General features: G+C 41.9%; 1 protein-coding gene across 1 annotated transcript in view; it reads left to right on the forward strand.

Moving 5' to 3' along the window:
* Positions 1–2,266: 2,266 nt before the first annotated feature.
* pkd1l1 (polycystin 1 like 1, transient receptor potential channel interacting) overlaps positions 2,267–20,424 on the forward strand; it is a gene marked incomplete at both ends in the record, with an annotated part of 66,256 nt that continues 48,098 nt past the window's right edge. The window contains 12 exons of the mRNA XM_080418284.1: positions 2,267–2,336; positions 2,443–2,599; positions 4,224–4,346; positions 5,653–5,828; positions 8,203–8,364; positions 9,022–9,338; positions 10,251–10,340; positions 10,886–10,970; positions 14,486–14,660; positions 17,892–18,134; positions 19,084–19,216; positions 19,476–19,679. Coding sequence (XP_080274410.1) covers positions 2,267–2,336; positions 2,443–2,599; positions 4,224–4,346; positions 5,653–5,828; positions 8,203–8,364; positions 9,022–9,338; positions 10,251–10,340; positions 10,886–10,970; positions 14,486–14,660; positions 17,892–18,134; positions 19,084–19,216; positions 19,476–19,679 — 1,935 coding nt within the window. The remainder of the gene's footprint in view (positions 2,337–2,442; positions 2,600–4,223; positions 4,347–5,652; positions 5,829–8,202; positions 8,365–9,021; positions 9,339–10,250; positions 10,341–10,885; positions 10,971–14,485; positions 14,661–17,891; positions 18,135–19,083; positions 19,217–19,475; positions 19,680–20,424) is intronic.

Below are 20,424 nucleotides of genomic sequence, written 5' to 3' on the forward strand. Positions count from 1 at the left end.
GGGCCTCAAGTGAAGCAAGCCGCGTTTAAACCAAAGCGTTTAGCAATCAATCTGTGGATAAAGTAATAAACTAGACTACAGTGACAAGACAATAATGCACCACATGAAATAAAAACGTTTGTTTCAGATTTGTTGACAGGATTATTTACTACTTCCTTCGATTTAACGGTTAATAGGAGCCCTGTCTCAGCCTGTCTGTCCTGTAAAATGAACTCTCAACTGGTAATTAATTTTCCCATCTCCACGAATATCTAACCGTCAAAGTGACGACAGTGCGCTGGACTGTGAATGGAGAGAACGAACAGGATTAAAATAGTAGCCCAGGCACGACATTCAGGGTTCATCGGCATGCCAGCTTGCCTTGAGCTTGTGTTGGAGATTTTTGTAAAACAAAATCTATATTTGCCATGGACATGCTGTGGTCCTCAAAGTGAGTTGAGGGTGGTCCAAATGGACCATTACAGGTCTGTAACTCTGAGAGTGTACACAAATGGTTCCATTCGTACACTCTCAGAGTTATGGGGACTCCTATGCTATAGTGTCATAGTAGCCTCAATCAGTCAGTGTCATTACATATTCTGAAGAACACCTGGAGACTGACATTCAGTAATTGGGTCTTATGATCAAAATAAGAACATTATAATGTTATGTAAAAAAAAAAAAAATCAAAAATTTGCCAGGACAACAAGTCTTGACCCCTGCACATAACACAGTGGTAACCATATACTGGCCCTGGGACCACAGTTAATCTGACACAAACATGAGACAATAGAGAATAATAATTCTCCCTGTCTACTGGCTTTTTTTATTTCCATTTTGACAGACATTTTTGACAGCGTTCATAATAGCTTAGCTCCTTTAAAAACTAGGTTTGGAATGGATTGTGCGGTCAAAGTCAAACCGTCTCTTTTATTTATAGGCCAAACACGCAAGAATAGGGAGAAAGGAGCGAACGTATGAAGTTTATACGTTCTCCCTATTCTTGCGTGTTGTGAAAGAAACCACCAGCTTTGTAAAGAAATCCGAGGTCATAAAATGCAGGTGTTAGGTCAAGTGGATTGTAACCAAATGAAGGACATGACACGCACCATGACAAGACACTCAATGAAGTCACTAAATGATGCAGTCAGTCCTCTGTCATCATTACACTGGCCATGTCTGCTTACTAGGCTATATAAATAATTGAACAACACTTTTACAGCAAGTCAAAGTTATTCTAGCTGTATCTTCCAAATACTGCAAGGTTGGGGGACAAAGTCACGACTGCCTCTGCTCTGGTGAAAGCAATTAGTCTAATTATTAGACCATGTGAGAATGATATTCCTAATAGGCTATTATAGGCCTATTTCTCATATAGACAGAATTAGGGCCTCCGAAAAAAGGGTAAAATCCTCTTGTGTAAATGTATCCATTTATAACTCCTATGTAGCCTACAAATGTAACCAAATGGACTCTTTATACGGGCCCATTAAGTAAAAGTAGCCCACTACAATGCAGAAATACTCTGTTACAAGTACACGTCTCGTCTGGTATTCAGAATTTAGTTGAGTACAAGTACAAAAGTATTGGCATCAAAATGTACTTAAAGTACCAAAAGTGAAAGTACTCATTGTTCAAAATGTTTAAAATCATTTGAAAATGGCTGATCAACAAGCTCACAATGCCCAACGCATTGTGAGCTTGTAGATCGGCATTTTCAAATTTTCAAATGTCTATATAAAGTAGGGCTGAAGTGGTTTATGCATGTTTTGTAGTAACATTTCAAATCTACTAAGTAACTAGTAACTAAAGTTGTCCAATAATTGCAGTGGAGCAAAAGTAGTATATTTGCCTCTGAGATGAAATTTGGAAATACTCCAGTAAAGTACAAAAAATACCTCAAAATTGTACTTAAGTACAGTACTTGAGTACATGTACTTAGTTACTTTCCACCACTGCCATTAGGTTACACTCCTCCTTACATTAGGAGTTAAATTATTAACAATTAAAGATGACTTCGCTTTTATGGCCCTTTCTCCTCCTCGTTTCATCTCTATTCAGTGGGAAGTCAGCTTCTTGCATCATCATCAGCACCATCAGCATACAGTAGCTCATTGATAGAACCTGGATGCACGTCGTGGTGTCAACGCACGCCCCCCCTATATGTGTGAGCAACGCCGTTCTATCTCCTCTCACACTCACACACTGCAGTGGAACATGGTCGTGGATCAGATCATCTAACTTGTATCGTAGATGTTTCGTAGATCGCATCAAGCTTTCACAAATAATGGGTTTTCCAACCGCATGCTTGCTTCTTCTCGCCATCGGCTTGCAAACCGTCGCACCACAGTCTGCAGGTAAAACACACACACGCGCTTCGCTCATAGGCTGATTTAGATCACGTGTCGTGCTAGTTTGAGAGCGCACTGAACATGTGTTGCTGTGGGGTTCTGACTTCAACAGGTAACGAGGTATGGTCATCGCCGTGGTTCATGGGGTGCCTGGACCCCCGGAGGACCCCCGGATCCGGAGCGGACCGTCTGCATGAGATCCAAGGTGTTGCTGCTGCTGCTGACCTTGTTGACCCCGTGGGCTGCTGCCGTCGCTGCTTGGATGGAGGGTAGGCCTACGAGACAATTCAATTATACAAAGACCAGTGATGGAAGAAGTAGGATACGTGCAAGTTCGGTATTCAAAATTTACTCGAGTAAAAGTAGCCTACAAAAGTACTGGCATCAAACTGTACTTAAAGTACCAAAAGTAAAAGTAGGCCTACTCATTTATGCAGAAGGTCCCATTTCACAAGTTTTCAAATGTAGGCCTATAAAATTTATTTAAAAAATCCTTTGAAAATAGCAGATCTACAAGCTCACAATGTGTTGCTTTGTGACACATTGTGAGCTTGTAGATCTGTTATTTTCAAATGGCCGAAATGTAGGGCTGAAGTGGGTAATGTATGTTTTGTAATAATAATCCAAATCTACAAAGTAACTAGTAACTACTAATTGTTGTGGAGTAAAAGTATAATATTTGCCTCTGAGATGTAGTGGGGTAGAAGTAAAAGTACTGAAAATTGGAAATACTCCAGTCAAGTAAAAAAAAATACCTCAACATTGTATACAAGTACAGTATACTTGAGTACATTTTACTTTACACCACTGAAAAAGGCAAATGTTAACATTGAGCCTAAACTTCTCTAGATGTGGTTCAGATGTTTATTTTTTAGGAAAAGCATCCATTTGATAGCTTACACACTATTTCTTTCCTAAGAGATCAGTACCATCTACTACCATTAATTGCATCAGATTAAAATCCCCACCCCTTGTAATTATTAGGTTTGGTTTTGTTTTGTTATTGGTGAAAGTTACATAAACATGGAATATTTTCTTTGGGTTATGCTTGCTTTCATCTTTCCAATGAAGAACTCGGGGGAAGGGCATCCAATCCGGCCCAAGGAGGAAAATTATTTAGAAATGGAAGCTCCTTGAATGCAGAAAGCTTACTATAAAGCAGTGCAGACTGCAGACAGATACACATAACCAAAATAGGCAATATGTTTATCATGGTTCCTCCAATAATTATAAATAGTGAGAGTTATTCTGTTTGAACAGAATGCAGATCTTTTTTTAAATTAATTAAAATATGTAAATACTGTAGATATTACAAGAAACCTGACCAGAAGCACATGATTGTATGGCATCTGTGTGTGTGTGTGTGTGTGTGTTGTGTGTGTGTGTGTGTGTGTGTGTGTGTGTGTGTGTGTGTGTGTGTGTGTGTGTGTGTGTGTGTGTGTGTGTGTGTGTGTGCGTGTGCTTGTGCGTGTGCCTGTGTGTGTGTGTGTGTGTGTGTGTGTGTGCGCACGCGTGCGTGTCGTGTGCGTTTGTGTGTGTGTGTGTGTGTGTGTGTGTGTGTGGTATATACTCTGCCTTGTTGTAATACAGTGCTGTGTCGTATCTGGCAAAATTCTTTTTTTTCTCCCTATATTTAAATGTCTTAGGGTGTAAAAACTGACCTAGAGGAGTTCTGTTAGTTATAGATATAGACAGTAAACTCTGTTTACTGTCTATAACTCTGTTTGACCCGCAAGTGTCCATTTGGGTCCATATCTCAGAGTTACATTAACACTGAGGATTTTACTGTACGTGTGCTCTGCAAGGAATTGTCTTTGTATTACAATTGCACTCAAACGGTACTTGCAAAATAAGTAGGCAACATAGCTTCATCTTCAATATTTGGTGCTGAAGGTACCAGATAGCAGCGTTGACCAGAGGCAGATGTCACTGTGGTCAGAAGCTCCACGGTTTGGTGACCAACACATCTTCTCACAGAGGGGAACAAGCTCCAGGAGAACATGCCACGGGAGAAAGGTGAGACATCCTTTATCACAGTGGTTCTCAACCTTTTCAGGCGGTGCGCCGGTGACCACCCAAAAATAATCATATTTGAACATGGGGACCCCCCACCCTGATAAGCACTTGGAACGCGAGACGTTGTGAGTTTGTAGATCGGCTATTTTCAAAATTTTTGCCTCTTTCTGATATTATTTGACAATTTGACCAATGTTTGACCAGTTTTTTTTATTGTATAGTTTGTTGATTACTTTTGAAGCAGTAATAGTCTTTTTTCATTTTTTTCCTTCTTTTTTTTAGGTATTAAAAAGATCTTAAAAGTCCTTAAATTGTCACTTTACTGTTATCTGGGGACCCCCCAAAATCACGTGGGGTCCCGACCCTCAGGTTGAGAACGACTGCTTTATCACATCTTCATCACACAGGCCTTCCTTTGTTTTTCTTATATATTAATTTCTTGCCTTCATACGTTAATCTTACGTTTTCTTCTGCTGCGTGACTAAAGATACAAGCCTGTTAAAAATGTTATATCGGTGACCATCTCACCAGTCCCGGAATAATGCGATCTGACAAAACCTTTCAAGATTCATAAAATTTTTGCATTTCATAATTCATGGTTTATCTTTGTGTCCGCCGGGCAGGGATACCCTGGTTGACCTCACAGGTCTGAGTGCATGTCCATTTAAAGTGTCTGTGTTGAGGTGGAATACAATACGATATTGATGTTGAAAAATAATTTAAGTTCTATTGTTCTGTATCGTGTTCTAATCTATTCTATTCTATTTATAGGGGCCGCCCCTATCATATAGGGGCGGCCATAGCTGAGTGGTTAGTGAGCCCGCCTAGGGAGCCAGAGGCCCTGGTTGCCCCAGGTTCGATTCCAGGCCATGCCAGCATATGTGTCGATGAAATGAAATTTGTCCCTGAGCAAGACTCTTAACCCCAAATTGCTCACAGGTTCTCATTGGAAACAAGACCGCAAGGACTTAATTGAACGACCTGTTAAAAAAAGGAATTATCCTTATCCTTATAGACAGGAAATGGGGAGAGATAGATGGGGATCGGGATTCGAACCCGTGACACGCGCTGTCAGGCTGTAGTTGCCCGGACCGCAAGGCCAGCGATCTGGGCCTATTCTATTCTATTCTATCCTGTCCTAATTTGTTCTGTTCTGTTCTATTCTATTCTTTTCTATTCTACCCTAATTTATTCTTTTCTATTCTACCCTAATTCATTCTATTCTTTTCTACCCTAATTTATTCTATTCTATTCTACTCCATCCTGTCCTAATTTGTTCTATTCTATTCTATTCATGTGCATATAGGAGCATACAGTGGCAGCCGTGTGGAGAAGACCAGAGCTGGTTTTCAGTGTACAGAACACACGGTCCGTTCCTCCACAGCGTCAGCCTGACTCCCTCCACTGAACACCTGCAGACCGGGAGGCGCTTCATCATCCAGCTCTCTGGAAGGCTTGCTGGACGTCCGGAGCAGCCCACAGGTCCAAATCCACTGCTTCAATTCATTTACAACCTCAAAGGCACCATTACGCCCATAAACCCTTTAAGATTTCTTTTGGCTATTCAAAAATAGCAGATATACAAGCTCATAGCGCGGCACCGAGTGCCGCGCTATGAGCTTGTAGATCTGGACAAATCGTGGACGATTTGTGCAAATCTTTGAATATGTATATATATGTTTTAAAGCGAATTTTTTTTAACTCCGATCTGTAATTCTGGGGGTCCCTGGAACATATTTTGAGATGGGGGTCCGCGACCAAATACCTATCATTTTGAGGGTCCTTGACATGGAAAAGTTGAGAGCACCACTGATATAGCAACATACCTGTTTGGATTTAGAAAATGTTTTTAGATAATGTATTTGGCCGTGGGCCCCCATCTCAAAATGTTTTGTTCCAGGGACCCCCCGAAGCAAAGATTTGAGTTACAATATAAATATATATATATATATATTCAAAGATTTGCACAGATTTTCAAGATTTTTCAAAAATAGCAGATCTACAAGCTCATAGCGCTGCACTCGGTGCCTTAATGGATTAAGAACTGAGGCAGATTCTACAAATACCTTCTAAATCAGTAGTTCTCACACTTTCAAGATTCTTTCAAAAAATGTTCAAAAATAGCAGATGTACAAGCTCACTGTGAGCTTGTACATCTGCTATTTTTGAATAGCCAATGCTAAAATCTAAAATGACACAGATGCTTTCCCGGTTTTATTGCGTTAAAACCCCTTTTGTCTTCTCAGCAATAAAACATCATCATTACCAAACTATTCTTCATTTGAACCACTTAAAGGGATACTTCACTTTCACATAAAATAAACATTTAAAAAATATATTAAAAATAAATGAAAAAAGTAATGGAAAAGTCACGGCCCCCTCACGCATTAGAGTGTCCTACTAATGTGTGAGGGGGCCTTTATTTTGCCATAACTTCTTTCATTTATTTTAAATATTTATTTTTAATGTTTATTTTATGTGAAAGTGAAGTATCCCTTTAAGACCTATTTAAAAAAACAGTGAGAGAAATGCGTTGCAATGGGACCCACTGTGAGCTTATAGATGTTTTATTTAGTTTTTCTTTCTTTTTTTTGGGGAAATTTGTAGAAATGTTTTTCCTATAATGACAAGCCCAAAATAGGGATGCCAGGTGTGTTGCAAACCGCGATTTATTTTAGTGAATAAAACGTTATTTTAACCAATTCGTATTGAGTAGTGTTAATATGATATAACTAGTGCCTCTACATCAGTGGTTCTCAAACTTTTTCATGTCAAGGACCCCCAAAATGATATGAATTTGGCCGCGGACCCCCATCTAAAATATTTTGTTCCAGGGACCCCCAGAGGCAAATATTTGAGTTAAAAATGTTGTCTTAAAAAATATATATATCCCAAGGTTTGCACAAATGTTCACAATTTTTCAAAAATAGCAGATCTACAAGCTCATAGCGCGGCACTCGGTGCCGCGCTATGAGCTTGTATATCTGCTATTTTTGAATAGCCAAAGTATAAAAGGTTAAACTTATTGTGACGCTATATTAACACATTTTGCTGGAACCCCCTGGAACCCCCCCAAGTACCCCTGGGGGTACCCGGACCCCACTTTGAGAACCAATGCTCTACATTGGCTGGAGGTTGTCTCTCTACTCTTCCATTGAGAAATGTACGCCCTGGTGGTGTTGGGTAGGACACCTACTGGTGGACAACTATTACTGCATCAAGCTCATAAACCAAATATCTCCCCTGGACGATACAGTAAACATCGAATCCAGCGTGGTACAAAAGTGGTAAAAAACTGTTCTACATTCTGATAGTAATCATTGCTATAGAGTGTTTGTTCAATAGCCAGGGTCTCCCTGTCTCTCCAGCTCTTTAACAGAAAATACAGTTTCAGGTCGGGATACCAACTCCAATTTAGTCTGCTCGTTTCTTTTGTTTTATCTCTTCCAATTTCACTTATTTATCATCTATCCTGTATGAGTTCTCTCTCCTGATTGGATGATATTGGTATCCCCGACCTGAAAATGTATTTTCTGTTTACCAAAGAGCTGAACAAACCCCTGTTACTGAACAAACACTCTGTGACTATGATTTGATCATCTTTATTTTGAACATGCAAATAAAATAAAAATGCAATCAAAAACAAAACTAATAAATGCTAAAATATAAATACAAAAATACAAAAAAACAACAAAATAAATATTAGTTTAGCCAAATAAATATTCTCATGTAGCTGATAATGACATTTCATGGTGAAAATCCTTATTTCCACAGAAAAAAAACAACAAAAAAAACAAATAGGTGTCAAACTACAGCATTATTTATTTGCTGTGTTTTTTAATTATTTTATTTTCAGGAATTCAGAGTCTGGGACAGCTGAACCTCTCATACGTCTCTGTGCAGTTCAGTGGGAGGAACTCTGGAGGTCAAAGTTCACATAGTCTTCCTGTATTGGATGATGGCTCCTTCACACTGGCAGACGATTGGCTCCTGCAGACCCCGGGGAAATATCGTCTCAGTAAGTCAACAAGAGCAAATCTGTCAAACAGTGAATCATATATTACTTATACTCATTATTGTTTTGCTTAGTTATCTCTGTCTGTCTGCCTGTCTGTCTGTCTGTCTGTCTGTCTGTCTGTCTGTCTGTCTGTCTGTCTGTCTGTCTGTCTGTCTGTCTGTCTGTCTGTCTGTCTTTGTCTCTAACTCAGTGGTTCTCAACCTTTTCAGGCCGCAACCCCCCAAAACAATCATATTTGAACTGGGGACCCCCTTTTTTGTTTGACTCCGTTCCACAGATACAAATTGTGAAAATAGCCGATCTACAAGCTCACAACGCCTCGCAACGCAATTTTTATCTCTTTCTTGTATTATTTGACAATTTGGCCAATGTTTTATAATATTGTTTGTTGATGACTTTTGTTGCAGTAATGGTCTTTTTCTTTTCTATCGGTTTTTGTTTTAGTTTTTTTAGTTTTAGGTATTACTGTAAAAAGGTCTTAAAAGTCCTTAAATTGTCACTTCACTATCACCTGGGGACTCGACCCACAGGTTGAGAACCACTGCTTCTAACTGACCCACTCGTTCTTTCACTCATTCCTTTACTCACTCACTCACTCACTCACTCACTCACTCACTCACTCACTCACTCACTCAACTCTTCCTGCTCTCTCTCCAGATGTCAGTGTCTCCAACCCTCTGTCGCAGCTCTCCTCCACGCTGTTCCTCTCCATCGCTCATCCTTCTTCTCCAGAGGGGCTGGAGGTCTCTCTGCTCCCTGGGACCCCTTCCTGTGTGCCCTCCGTGGACCCCCAGATAGGAGCTGTGGAGACAACAGCCCGCCTGGGCGAAAGCGTCACCCTACGGGCGCACACGCGCCCGGGCCTCGGACCGTGCCGGTTCCACTGGGGATTCACCCGTGAAGGAGAGGAGGACGAGGGAAAGGCTCTAAACACCAGCTGCCTGCCTGATACTGACTGTCTGAACAGCACGGTGGTAAGACCACCCCACGCATGTTCTCTCTGTGTACTGCTGCAATTGTATAGAACGGTGGTTCTCAACCTGTGGGTCGGGATGGCTCCCCACATGGTTTTTGGGAGGGGGGTCCCCAGGTGACAGTAAAATGACAATTTAACCCATTAAGACCTGAGGCGATTCTTTAAAAAAATCTAAATCCTAACAGTTTTTCGGAAAAAAAAAAAAAAAAAAAAAAATCACGATTTTTCAAAAATAGCAGATCTACAAGCTCGTAGCGCGGCACTCGGTGCCGCGCTATGAGCTTGTATATCTGCTATTTTTGAATAGCCTAAAGAAATCTAAAAGTGACACAGATGCGTCCCAGGTATTAATGGGTTAAAGAATTTTAAGACCTTTTTAATACCTTTAAAAAAAAAATGAAAAAAGACCATTACTGCGTCAAAAGTAATCAACATACTATACTATAAAAACTGGTCAAACATTGGACAAATTGTCAAATAATAAAAAAAGAGGCAATAATTGTGAAAATAGCCAAAAAATGTGAGGCGTTGTGAGCTTGTAGATAAGCTCACAACGCCCGAGTCAAACTAAATGTAATGCCTCAACTCCTACAATTCCAAGTGCTTGTCAGTGTGGGGGGTCCCCAGTTAAAATATGATTATTTTGGGGGGTCGCGGCCTGTAAAGGTTGACAGACAGACAGACAGACAGACAGACAGTATGAACATACTCTACCACCTTATACCGAAACCCTATATTTGTCGTGTTTAGTTTGTTTGTTGGGTCGCCCTGGGATCTATACTTGGTCCTCTCCCTTTCTTGGGATAATGTGGTGAATTTAACGTTTTATTCATTAAAACAAGTTCCTGATTGTAGCTTTAAACGTCTCTTTCTTTCTTTCTTACTGTTTATCTTGTGTGTTCTCTTGCAGAAGTGGGTCTTTGAGACGGAGGGAGTTCACGTGGTGAGCGTTAATGCATCCAGTGCCTCCGGTTGGACTGAGGGGATCCTCCATGTTGTTGTGAGTACTCTCTGCCTTCCTGCTGGTGTCATTCAGTCAACATCAGAGATCCACATGGAAACACAGGTCATTATTTAAACCAGCCCAGCCTCATTTCCGCTAAGTGTGTAATAAAGCTTTGGTCTGCAGATAGAGACATTGATTTTCTTTCCGTTGCAACTTCCCCTCTGACCAATAACAGTCTGACATTTATCAGTGAGGAATGATTGTATATAGATCCTTGAACTGCTTAAACTGGCTCTATAGCATACTTGGTTTTCTCTTCTTTCCCCGACTACACCCGAGCGCTCATCGTGAGCATCTGAGTATATCCATCAGCTGGGTGAAGCGGAAACTTAATTTACCCATGGGATTAACAAAGGTCTGCCCTCCAAATCTCTTTCCCGCAAATAGACGATCTATAAGCTCACAACTATTTTTCCATAGATATGTGAAAATGCGTGCGCTCATGTTTGTCATGTATATATCATATACAGTATGCGTCTGCCTGGCTACGTGCATGTGTGTGCATGTAACATGCCTATAAATTGTGTGTGCACATGCAGGTGGTGCGCGGCGCTGTGTGTAACCTCAGCATGGCGAGTGCATCTGGACACATGCTTGTCAAGACGGACAGACCGGCTGCCAGGGGTAAGTGAATCACTTCTAATTACTGCCTATCGCCACACTGTGAGAACTGTGAGCCAGTCCTCACACAGTACCGGTTTCTCAAGTTCTCAAGTTCAAATGAAGTTCCATTTGAACTTGACCCAAATTGTACACTTGGTTTTATTTACTCGATAAACCTTTTCATAAAGACTTCAAGTCTTCTTTCACACAGCACAATATGCGTTTTTGTTAATTTGTGTGGCCCCATGAATTTTTGGATTGATTACACTTGATCTTAGCGAAAAGGCAGTGAAGCGATGAATTTTTGGATTGATGATAAAGCAGGATATGCTCAAAAGAAATTCCATGAATGTAAAAAAAAAAAAAACGTTAAGAAAAATAGCAGATCTACAAGCTCACAACGCTTGTAGATCGCCTATTTTCACTATAGTTTGTCGGGTCCCCGGGGGGAGACATCATCAAATTTCTCTTTTGGGTCTCGAGCAAAAAAAAAAAGAAGAAGTTTGGGAACCACCGACCTAGAGAATAAAAACCACATCTCCATGTCAGCGGATGGCATTCCTCTCTCCCTGGTAGCTCAACCAGTAAATGTTCTTACCACTTTACTGCAACCACAACAGCCTGGGTTACAATCCCCCCCCAGGGCCCGCACTGCACTGCACTGCATGCACATCAGCCTCTTATCTCAGAAACCTCTTATCTCCATATTTACTTTTTGTGTTTTTTTGGTAAATTAACTCCCTACTTGATCATACTACAGCGTCACACAAAAGCATCAAAAGTAGCAGATCTGCAAGCTCGAAGCGCAGCGCGAAGCGGCGCGTTTTGGGCTTGCAGATCTGCTACTTTTGCTATTTTTGAATTTGAATGCTGAAAAGGAACAGTTTCGGACATGTGAGGTTTCCACCCGACGGAGACGATTTATACAGAGGCGGTAAGAAGTACTCAGATGATTTTTTTTTTACTTTTAAGTAAAAGTAGCGATACCGTAATGTATGAATACTCTGTTACACTTGAACCCGGTGCTGAAATTCTTACCATTGAGCTTGTTAACCTTTTATACTTAAGCTATTCAAAAATAGCAGATATACAAGCTCATAGCGCGGCACCGAGTGCCCCGCTATGAGCTTGTAGATCTGCTATTTCTTTTTTATCGTGAACATTTGTGCAAATCTTTGAATATGTATATATTTTTAAAGCGGACATTTGTAACTCAAATCTTTGCTTCTGGGGGGTCCCTGGAACAACATATTTGAGATGGGGGTCCGCGGCCAAATCCATATCATTTTGGGGGTCCTCCTTGGCATGAAACAGTTTGAGAACCACTGCTCTACCATACAGATTGGACACAATTACATTTTATTTATTTGAAAAAAAAGTTACATAGTGCCGTTTTAAGTAACAGCACTTAGTTACATGACACCACCGGTGTCATATGTCGTCCTATAAGGACGCAGAAAAGTCTCACTTTCTGTGCAGTAGAGAGTGACGCAGAGGGCCCAGCTGTTAATTCTGAGCTGTGTGCAGCTTGAGTTTGGATTAAGATGTCGTCGCCGTCGGCGTGGAAAACCTCGTATGTCCTAAAAAAAAGGTTCCTTTTTTTAATTATTGTTAACCCGTTCAATCCGGGAACGCATCTGTGTCATTTTTAGATTTTTGTGGCTATTCAAAAATAGCAGATATACAAGCTCATAGCGCGGCACCGAGTGCTGCGCTATGAGCTTGTAGATCTGCTGTTTTTGAAAAATCATGAAAATGTGCCTTGAACAAAATATTTTATAAATGTTCGCTTTAAAAATATATATATTCAAAGATTTGCACAAACTTTCATGATTTTTCAAAAATATCAGATCTACAATCTCATAGCGCGGCACTCGGTGCTGCGCTATGAGCTTGTATATCTGCTAATTTTGAATAGGCAAAGAAATTAAAATGACAGAGGTGCGTTCCCGAATTGAATGGCTTAAAGGACAAAAAGAAAACAGTGAAAATCTAGTTCAGATCTGCAAGCTAAAATACAGCTTAAATGTTAATGCACGTTAATAATCTCCAAAGTAACTTGTAATCTAAAGCGGTCAAATGTTTGTAGTGGATTCAAAAAGTAAAAAAAAAATCCTCTGAGATGTCGTGGGAAACCTACAAAACCGTTCCTTTTTATTATTGAAAAAAAAGTTAAGTGAAATTGTGAAAATAGCCGATCTACGAGCTCACAACGCCTCGCATCGCGAGGCGTTGTGAGCTTGTAGATCGGCTATTTTCACTACTTTAGTGCAACGCTCTTTATAACGAAGTAGCGCGTTGCAGAAGAAAACATGAAAAAAAGTTGAAATATCGGAGATATGAGGTTTCTGTTCGGACGGCGACGTTACGGCATTCTGCCGCTGCTGTCATCCGAACGTGACGCTGCCAAACAGTTGTCAGAATGACTGTAGGAAGTTAATTACTTGGCTTTCATCCTTGACTAATACTCGCATTCTTGATCTCTGTCCAAGCAAATCTGAGCTTCAGTGCGTCTCGCGTTACACTGGAAAAGAATGTGCCTGACGTCTCAGGCCATGCAATATATAGTAGTTTGAAAAGGGGTCCAAAAAATAGACCCTCACAGGCCAATGTTCTTTAAAGAAGTAATGGCTTCTTTCATCAGAAGTAATGGCTGTAAGGTTATTTCAGTATAAAAATGGGATCATGTGGATCTTTGGGATCCACATAGAGAAATAGCAGATGTTTTCAGAAATAGCAGATGTACAAGCTCGCAGCGTGGTACAAAGTGACGCACTGTGAGCTTGTACATCTGCTATCTTTGAATAGCAAGCCAACATATAGTAAATGGATAAAGTGATTAAAATGATTGTGATGCCGTACTAACTCATTTTGCTGGGGGACCCCCTGGGCTGTGAACGCCGGCTCGCCTAATTCACAGCCATTTCATAAAAATCTTTGTCACTAAATCTTATCTGAGATTGATTGTCCCACTCTGTCACTCACATGTGCGTATACGCACGCACACAGAGCTCCGTGCTTCTCAAATTGCCCTATAATAAGTGTGCGGAGTGTAGGACTGTCACGATTACACATTTAAACCCATTGAGACCTGAAGCCGATTCTACATTTAGTCTCCTAAATCTCAACACAACAGTTTTCTGAAAAACGTATGTTTCTATATCAGTGGTGCTCAATCTTTTTCATGTCAAGGACCCCCAAAATTATATGTATTTGGCCGCGGACCCCCATCAAAATATGTTGTTCCAGGGACCCCCCAGAAGCAAAGATTTGAGTTTAAAATGTTCGCTTTAAAAATATTTATACTCAAAGATTTGCACATATTTTCACGATTTTTCAAAAATAGCAGATCTACAAGCTCGTAGCGCGGCACTCGGTGCCGCGCTATGAGCTTGTATATCTGCTATTTTTGAATAGCCCAAAGTGTAAAATAATGCTTTTTAGCTCAAATCAAAAAATGACACAGTTCCAGGTCTTAATGGATTAAGTTGATGATTCATTGTCACACAAAATATCTGTGTTGCTGTCCTCCCCAGCAGTGAGGGTGCATGCAGAGAAGCAGACACACTCCACCAACACAGACATCACCTTCACGGTGCAGACTGATGATGAGGCAGGACCTCTGCGGTTCCTCTGGGACTTCGGAGACTCCAGCAGGCCCACCAGGACCACCTCGACAACGATCAACAAGCGATACCACACGCCTGGCAGGTACTGTATACAGACAGGAACAACCTCACCACCACCCAGAACACACTTAACCCATTAAGACCTGAGGCTGATTCTACAAATGTCTTCTAAATCCTAACAGTTTTCTGAAACACTTATGTTGCTATAATATACCAGTCAGCTCCATGTACAGTATATGCACAAAAGGAGGCATGCCCAATGGCCCATAAATGGGCATATACTGATGACATCAGGCCCGAACTCTAGATGTGAGGGCTGCATAGCCTCTAGTGTTATATATCAGTAGGTTGGGTAAAGGGACCCTCAGGGTTCCTTGAGGGGGTTTAAAATGGACCTTTACAGGTGTGTAACTCTGAGAGCGTACAAATGGAACCACAAATGGAACAAATGGAACCATACGCTCTCAGAGTTCTGAGGGTCCTTGAAATAAAAAAATTGAGAACCACTGTTATACATTATCATCAAAATCGTAGTGTTTCCACAGGTTGGGAATTGCTGATGGCCCATGAGTTAAAGACAAGGAGAAATATTTCTGCGACGCGTGAGCTTGTAGATCTACTATTTTCGGTATTAAAAAATAAATACAAATTTGAAGTGTTACATGCCCAAAATAGGGACACCAAAGTGATTAATTAATGGATAGGCGTGGAGAAAACGTGCATAAAAGAGATGAATTCCATACCCCAAATGACGCAGAACTGCTATTTTCGCCAAACATTTCCACATAATAAGGACGCTAGGGTTCATGCTCAAAGTGTTTTGTTTGAGTTGTGAACCTGTAAATGTGTTGAGATGTGTTTCGTTTTCAAATTGTCCGTGCATAAGTAAACACTGATAATTCAATATGCTTAAGAGTTGATGATGCGTGTAATCACTTCATCCAGAGTCTGATCTGAGTCAGAGCATGAGCTACTGTAGTGTTTGGAACACAGTGCTGATGATGTAAGCTCAATAAATTCACTTTATCAAAACATGATGGTCACAAAGTGCTTCACAAGTGAAAGCAACTAGGGCTGCATAGTTGAGTTACAGCACCCTCTGGTGGACACATTTGCAGAGTGCGTACATATACAGAGAAACTCTTTAATCAATAGTTTCATTATACTCATTTCATTATTAAAAATGAAAAGATGATGACAGATGATAGTATACATATTTAAAGAATGATAGGGAAATAATAAGTAACAGTAAAATATGTAAAAGAAATCAGAGAATAAAAATCTTTTGAAAATAGCAGATCTACAAGCTCACAATGCATCGCATCGCCACGCATTGTGAGCTTTTAGATCGGCTATTTTCAAATGGCCGAAATGTATATAGGGCTGAAGTGGTTAATGTGTGTTTTGTAATAATAATCAAAATCTACAAAGTAACTAGTAACTAAAGTTTTCATATAACATAACGAAAAAACATCACATGGATGCACCTGGGACGTATCATCAGTATTGTAGCCTGGGGTCATAGGATGTTTCGGGTCTCGCAACATACACCCTCGCCCAGGTGACCCAGCCAGGGTTGATCAAGCCCCGACTTACGTCCCAGGTAGCTACCCACGGTCAGTCCTAAATAGGGAAAGACAGGGCCACTCAATACGCTTGTCCGAAACTACTCTGCCAGGAATGGGGGAGAGGAGAGGCTCTGGCACGTGGAGGGACTAGGCTCTGTGGATGGCCTCCTGACCGGGCTCCTCCTCCGTCTCACCAGGTCCAGGACCTGAGCGTTGCACCAGACTCCCCCGCTCCAAGCATTTCATTCTGGTGTGATGGTGTCTTGGCCCGTGGTGGTACTGCAGGCTCCCTTTGCGGCTTGCTTGAATGGCCCTCCTAAAGGCCTCACCGTGGATTTGTTGGGCTTCTTCCTCACGGAAGACACAGACTGAGGCGCGAACCAAAACTGCTCCCGGATGCCGTCTACATTCCGGCTGTCACCCGTCTCTCCGGTGGTCACCAATCTATTCCTGGTTGTCACGTAGTCTATATGTTACAGGGAAATTGGCATTCCAGGGAAATTGAAAGGGGAGCGCTTATTTTTTACCACCCACCCAGGCAATTCTGTAGAACCAACATTAGAGGGCAATGAAGCCACACGCATGCACATGCATGTGTGTGTGTGTGTGTGTGTGTGTGTGTGTACAAATGCACACGCATGTGTGCGCACGCACACGCACACACGCACATGTGTGTCGTCGTGGATAGTAACCCATAAAAATATCTATTCTCCCCCTATCGGGTTACAACTCCGACGGCGCTGATTCGACTCAGCAGAGCATCGGCCGGTCGACGCGGGCACTCGCGCCTGGAGGCGCTCGCGCCTGGAGGCGCTCGGGCGCGTCTCCTCGGCCTCAAGCTCTGCTGAGTCGGCGCGCCTCCGTCATGGACAATAACTATTATCACGTGCGGTCCGCGTCGCATCAAAGCCCCACCTCCTCCTCCTCGCGCCGCCTCGTATCAAAGCCCTGCCTAGCGCCTCCTCCTCCTCGCGCCGCATCGTATCAAAGCCCTGCCTCGCGCCTCCTCCTCCTCCTCCTCCTCGGAGAGAGAGACTAGAGATATCAGACAGACAGGAGGAGGCGCGAGGCGCGGCTTTGATACGAGGCGGCGCGAGGAGGAGGAGGCGCGAAGCGGGGCTTTGATACGAGACGGCGCCTCCTCGCGAAGCTGGGCTTTGAAACGAGGCGGCGCCTCCTCGCGAGCCTCGCGTAAAAAAACCCTGTCTCGAAAAGCTCCGCCTCGCGCCGAAGCCCCGCGCCTAAAAGCAAGCGCTCCTCTTTCAATTTCCCTGGAATGCCAATTTCCCTGTGACATATACATTCCTATGAGCCACTATAAATAGAATAACTATAACGAAAAAACATCACATGGATGCACCTGGGACGTATCATCAGTGTTGTAGCCTGGGGTCATAGGATGTTTCGGGTCTCGCAACATACACCCTCGCCCAGGTGACCCAGCCAGGGTTGATCAAGCCCCGACTTACGTCCCAGGTAGCTACCCACGGTCAGTCCTAAATAGGGAAAGACAGGGCCACTCAATACTTAATTGTATAATTAATTGTAGTGGAGTAAAAGTACAATATTTGCCTCTGAGATGTATAGTGGAGTACAATTAAAAGTATTGAAAATTGTAAATACTGAAGAAAGTTTAAAAAATACCTCAAAATTGTACTTAAGTACAGTACTTGAGTACATGTACTTAGTTACATTCCATCACTGATCAAATCAACTCAAACATACCATTTGTTATTTGAACCCAGGTACAACGTAGTGGTGGTGGCGTCCAACGGACGGAGCTCCTTCACGTCAGACGCGTTCCCCCTGGTGGTCCAGAGGACGGTCGGAGCCGGCAGGCTGGTCCACCCCGCCTCCGTCCTCCTCAACCGGACGGTGGAGTTCTTCTGCCGCGTCAGCGTCGGCACGGACCTCACGTACCTCTGGAGGTTCGGAGACGGAACCTCCAGGACGGGAACGCGGAACACGGAACGGCACGTGTTCCACAGGTACAGTACGTTCTCCAGAAACCGTGGTTGTGTCCGTGACACGGTCATCTTCACGTTGTTTTGCGGGGTGGAAGGATTGATCCATTTTATCAATCAACAGAAAATTCATCAGTTTACGTTTGAGTAAATGGAATATTCAGTTTAGGGATGTTTCATGTCAACATTTCTAGTCATTGGTTCTAGTCATTGGTTCTCAAAGTGGGGTCTGGGGACCCCATGCAGGGGTCCTTGAGGGAGTTCCAGGGGGTCCCCAGCTAAATGATGGATAGTTAGGAACAAAATAGACCCTTGTGGGTCTGTAACTCTGAGAGTGTATAAATGGATCCGAATGGGTTCAATTTGTACACTCTCAGAGTTAAATTAACATGGATTTTATATTTATGAATATAAATTGGGGTCCCAGAGATAGAAATGTCATTAAATGGGGGTCCGTAGCCTAATGCATGTCAAACTGCGGGTACTTGAAATTAAAATGGTTGAGAATCACTGCTAGAGTCGTAAAATCTTCTCTTATATGGGGGTCCCTGGCATATCTTTGACATGAAAAGGTTTGAGAACCACTGCTCTATGTGTTTCCAACTTCACCTCAATGTACAGTATTTTACAGTTTTTTTTATTATAAAATGTTGGACTGATTGGATTCAGATAACCTGTAATGAACATTCACCATAATTCTTTATTACCTTATTTAACATCATTTTAAGTTCTGAATTAGTCACATCAATACTTGACAGATAAATTCATTGCCCTATACTTGATGCCCTACTACAGATGTTTTTGTAATGTGGTTTTGTTTTGAGTTGTTATGGTTCTGTGTCTGTATAAAACATCAGAGATGTGAGTTAACCCCAACACATCACGGTGTCCCACTTACAGAATATAGTCATAGAAGCTTGACACATGTGTGTGTGTATGTGCACGTGCACACGTGTGTATGTGTGCCCTACAGGACAGGAGAGTTGACAGTGGAGGTGACAGTATCTAACCTGGTGAGTTCTGCCTCTCTGAGCAGTCACATCTTTGTGGTGGAGCAGCCCTGCCAACCTCCACCAGTCAAGAACATGGGCCCTCTGAAAATACAGGTAAGACTCTCTTCTCTTCTCTTCTCTTCTCTTCTCTTCTCTTCTCTTCTCTTCTCTTCTCTTCTCTTCTCTTCTCTTCTCTTCTCTTCTCTTCTCTTCTCTTCTCTTCTCTTCTCTTCTCTTCTCTTCTCTTCTCTTCTCCTCTCCTCTCCTCTCCTCTCCTCTCCTCTCCTCTCCCACTGCCCTTTGCTCTCCTGCTTAACTCATTAATGAATTAGAGATAATTAGCTAAATTGATTTCCCTCCCCTGTCTGTCCAGGTGCGGAGATATGAGGTGGTGCGTCTTGGCGTGACCTTTGACTCTGAGGTACACTGTGACATCTCTGGGGGCCTTCGGTACACCTGGACGTTCTACAGCTCATCGGGTCACGCCGTTCCTCTGCCCACCGTAGAGAGACACAGACAGAGCATCATGCTGCCAAGCCACCTGTTGGACTATGACACCTACACTGTCACAGCCAGGGTGAGCAATAAGACAATATATCGTTGCTGTCGGGTGGAAACCTTGTATGTCCAAAACCATCACTTTTCAGGAAATGGTTGTGTTCCCAGTGGAACACTGTTGTGTTCCAATGGGATCAAATGTAGTTATTATTTAGTCACAAGCTCTTGGTAAATGGTGTATGGTTTAAAATATTTATGAAAACCCACAGACAGACCTAACCACTTTCATCCTGGTGTCCCTATATTTGGCACATTACTATAAGTGAATGTTTTAAAATATTTTAAACATTTTACGGATTTATTTCAGTTTTCAATACTTTTACTTCTACTCTCATAGGCAAATATTGTACTTTTACTCCTCTAAAATTATTTGAAAACTTTAGGTAATATTTACTTTCTAGATTTTGTTTATTTTTTTACAAAACATACATTACTGTAACCACTTCAGCCCTATACTTTGGCTATTTGAACCCGCCGCTTTGCGACGCGTTTTGAGCTTGTAAATCGGCTAACACATTTTGAAAACTTGTGAAATGGGACATTCTGTACAATGAGTACTTTTACTTTTTAGTTTCTTTATATAAATGTATATATTTACGCCAATACTTTTGTACTTTCACTGAAGTACATTTTGAATACCACAGAGTATTATCTACATTGTGGTATTGATTATTTTACTGAAGTCAAAACATTTGGTGTGTGTGTGTGTGTGGTGTATACAGTAGTAACTACAGTAACTGTTGTTTTATTACAGGTTCAGATCG

The sequence above is a fragment of the Gymnoscopelus braueri genome (assembly GCF_963280865.1).
Source record: "Gymnoscopelus braueri genome assembly, chromosome: 21".
Lineage (NCBI taxonomy): Eukaryota > Metazoa > Chordata > Actinopteri > Myctophiformes > Myctophidae > Gymnoscopelus > Gymnoscopelus braueri.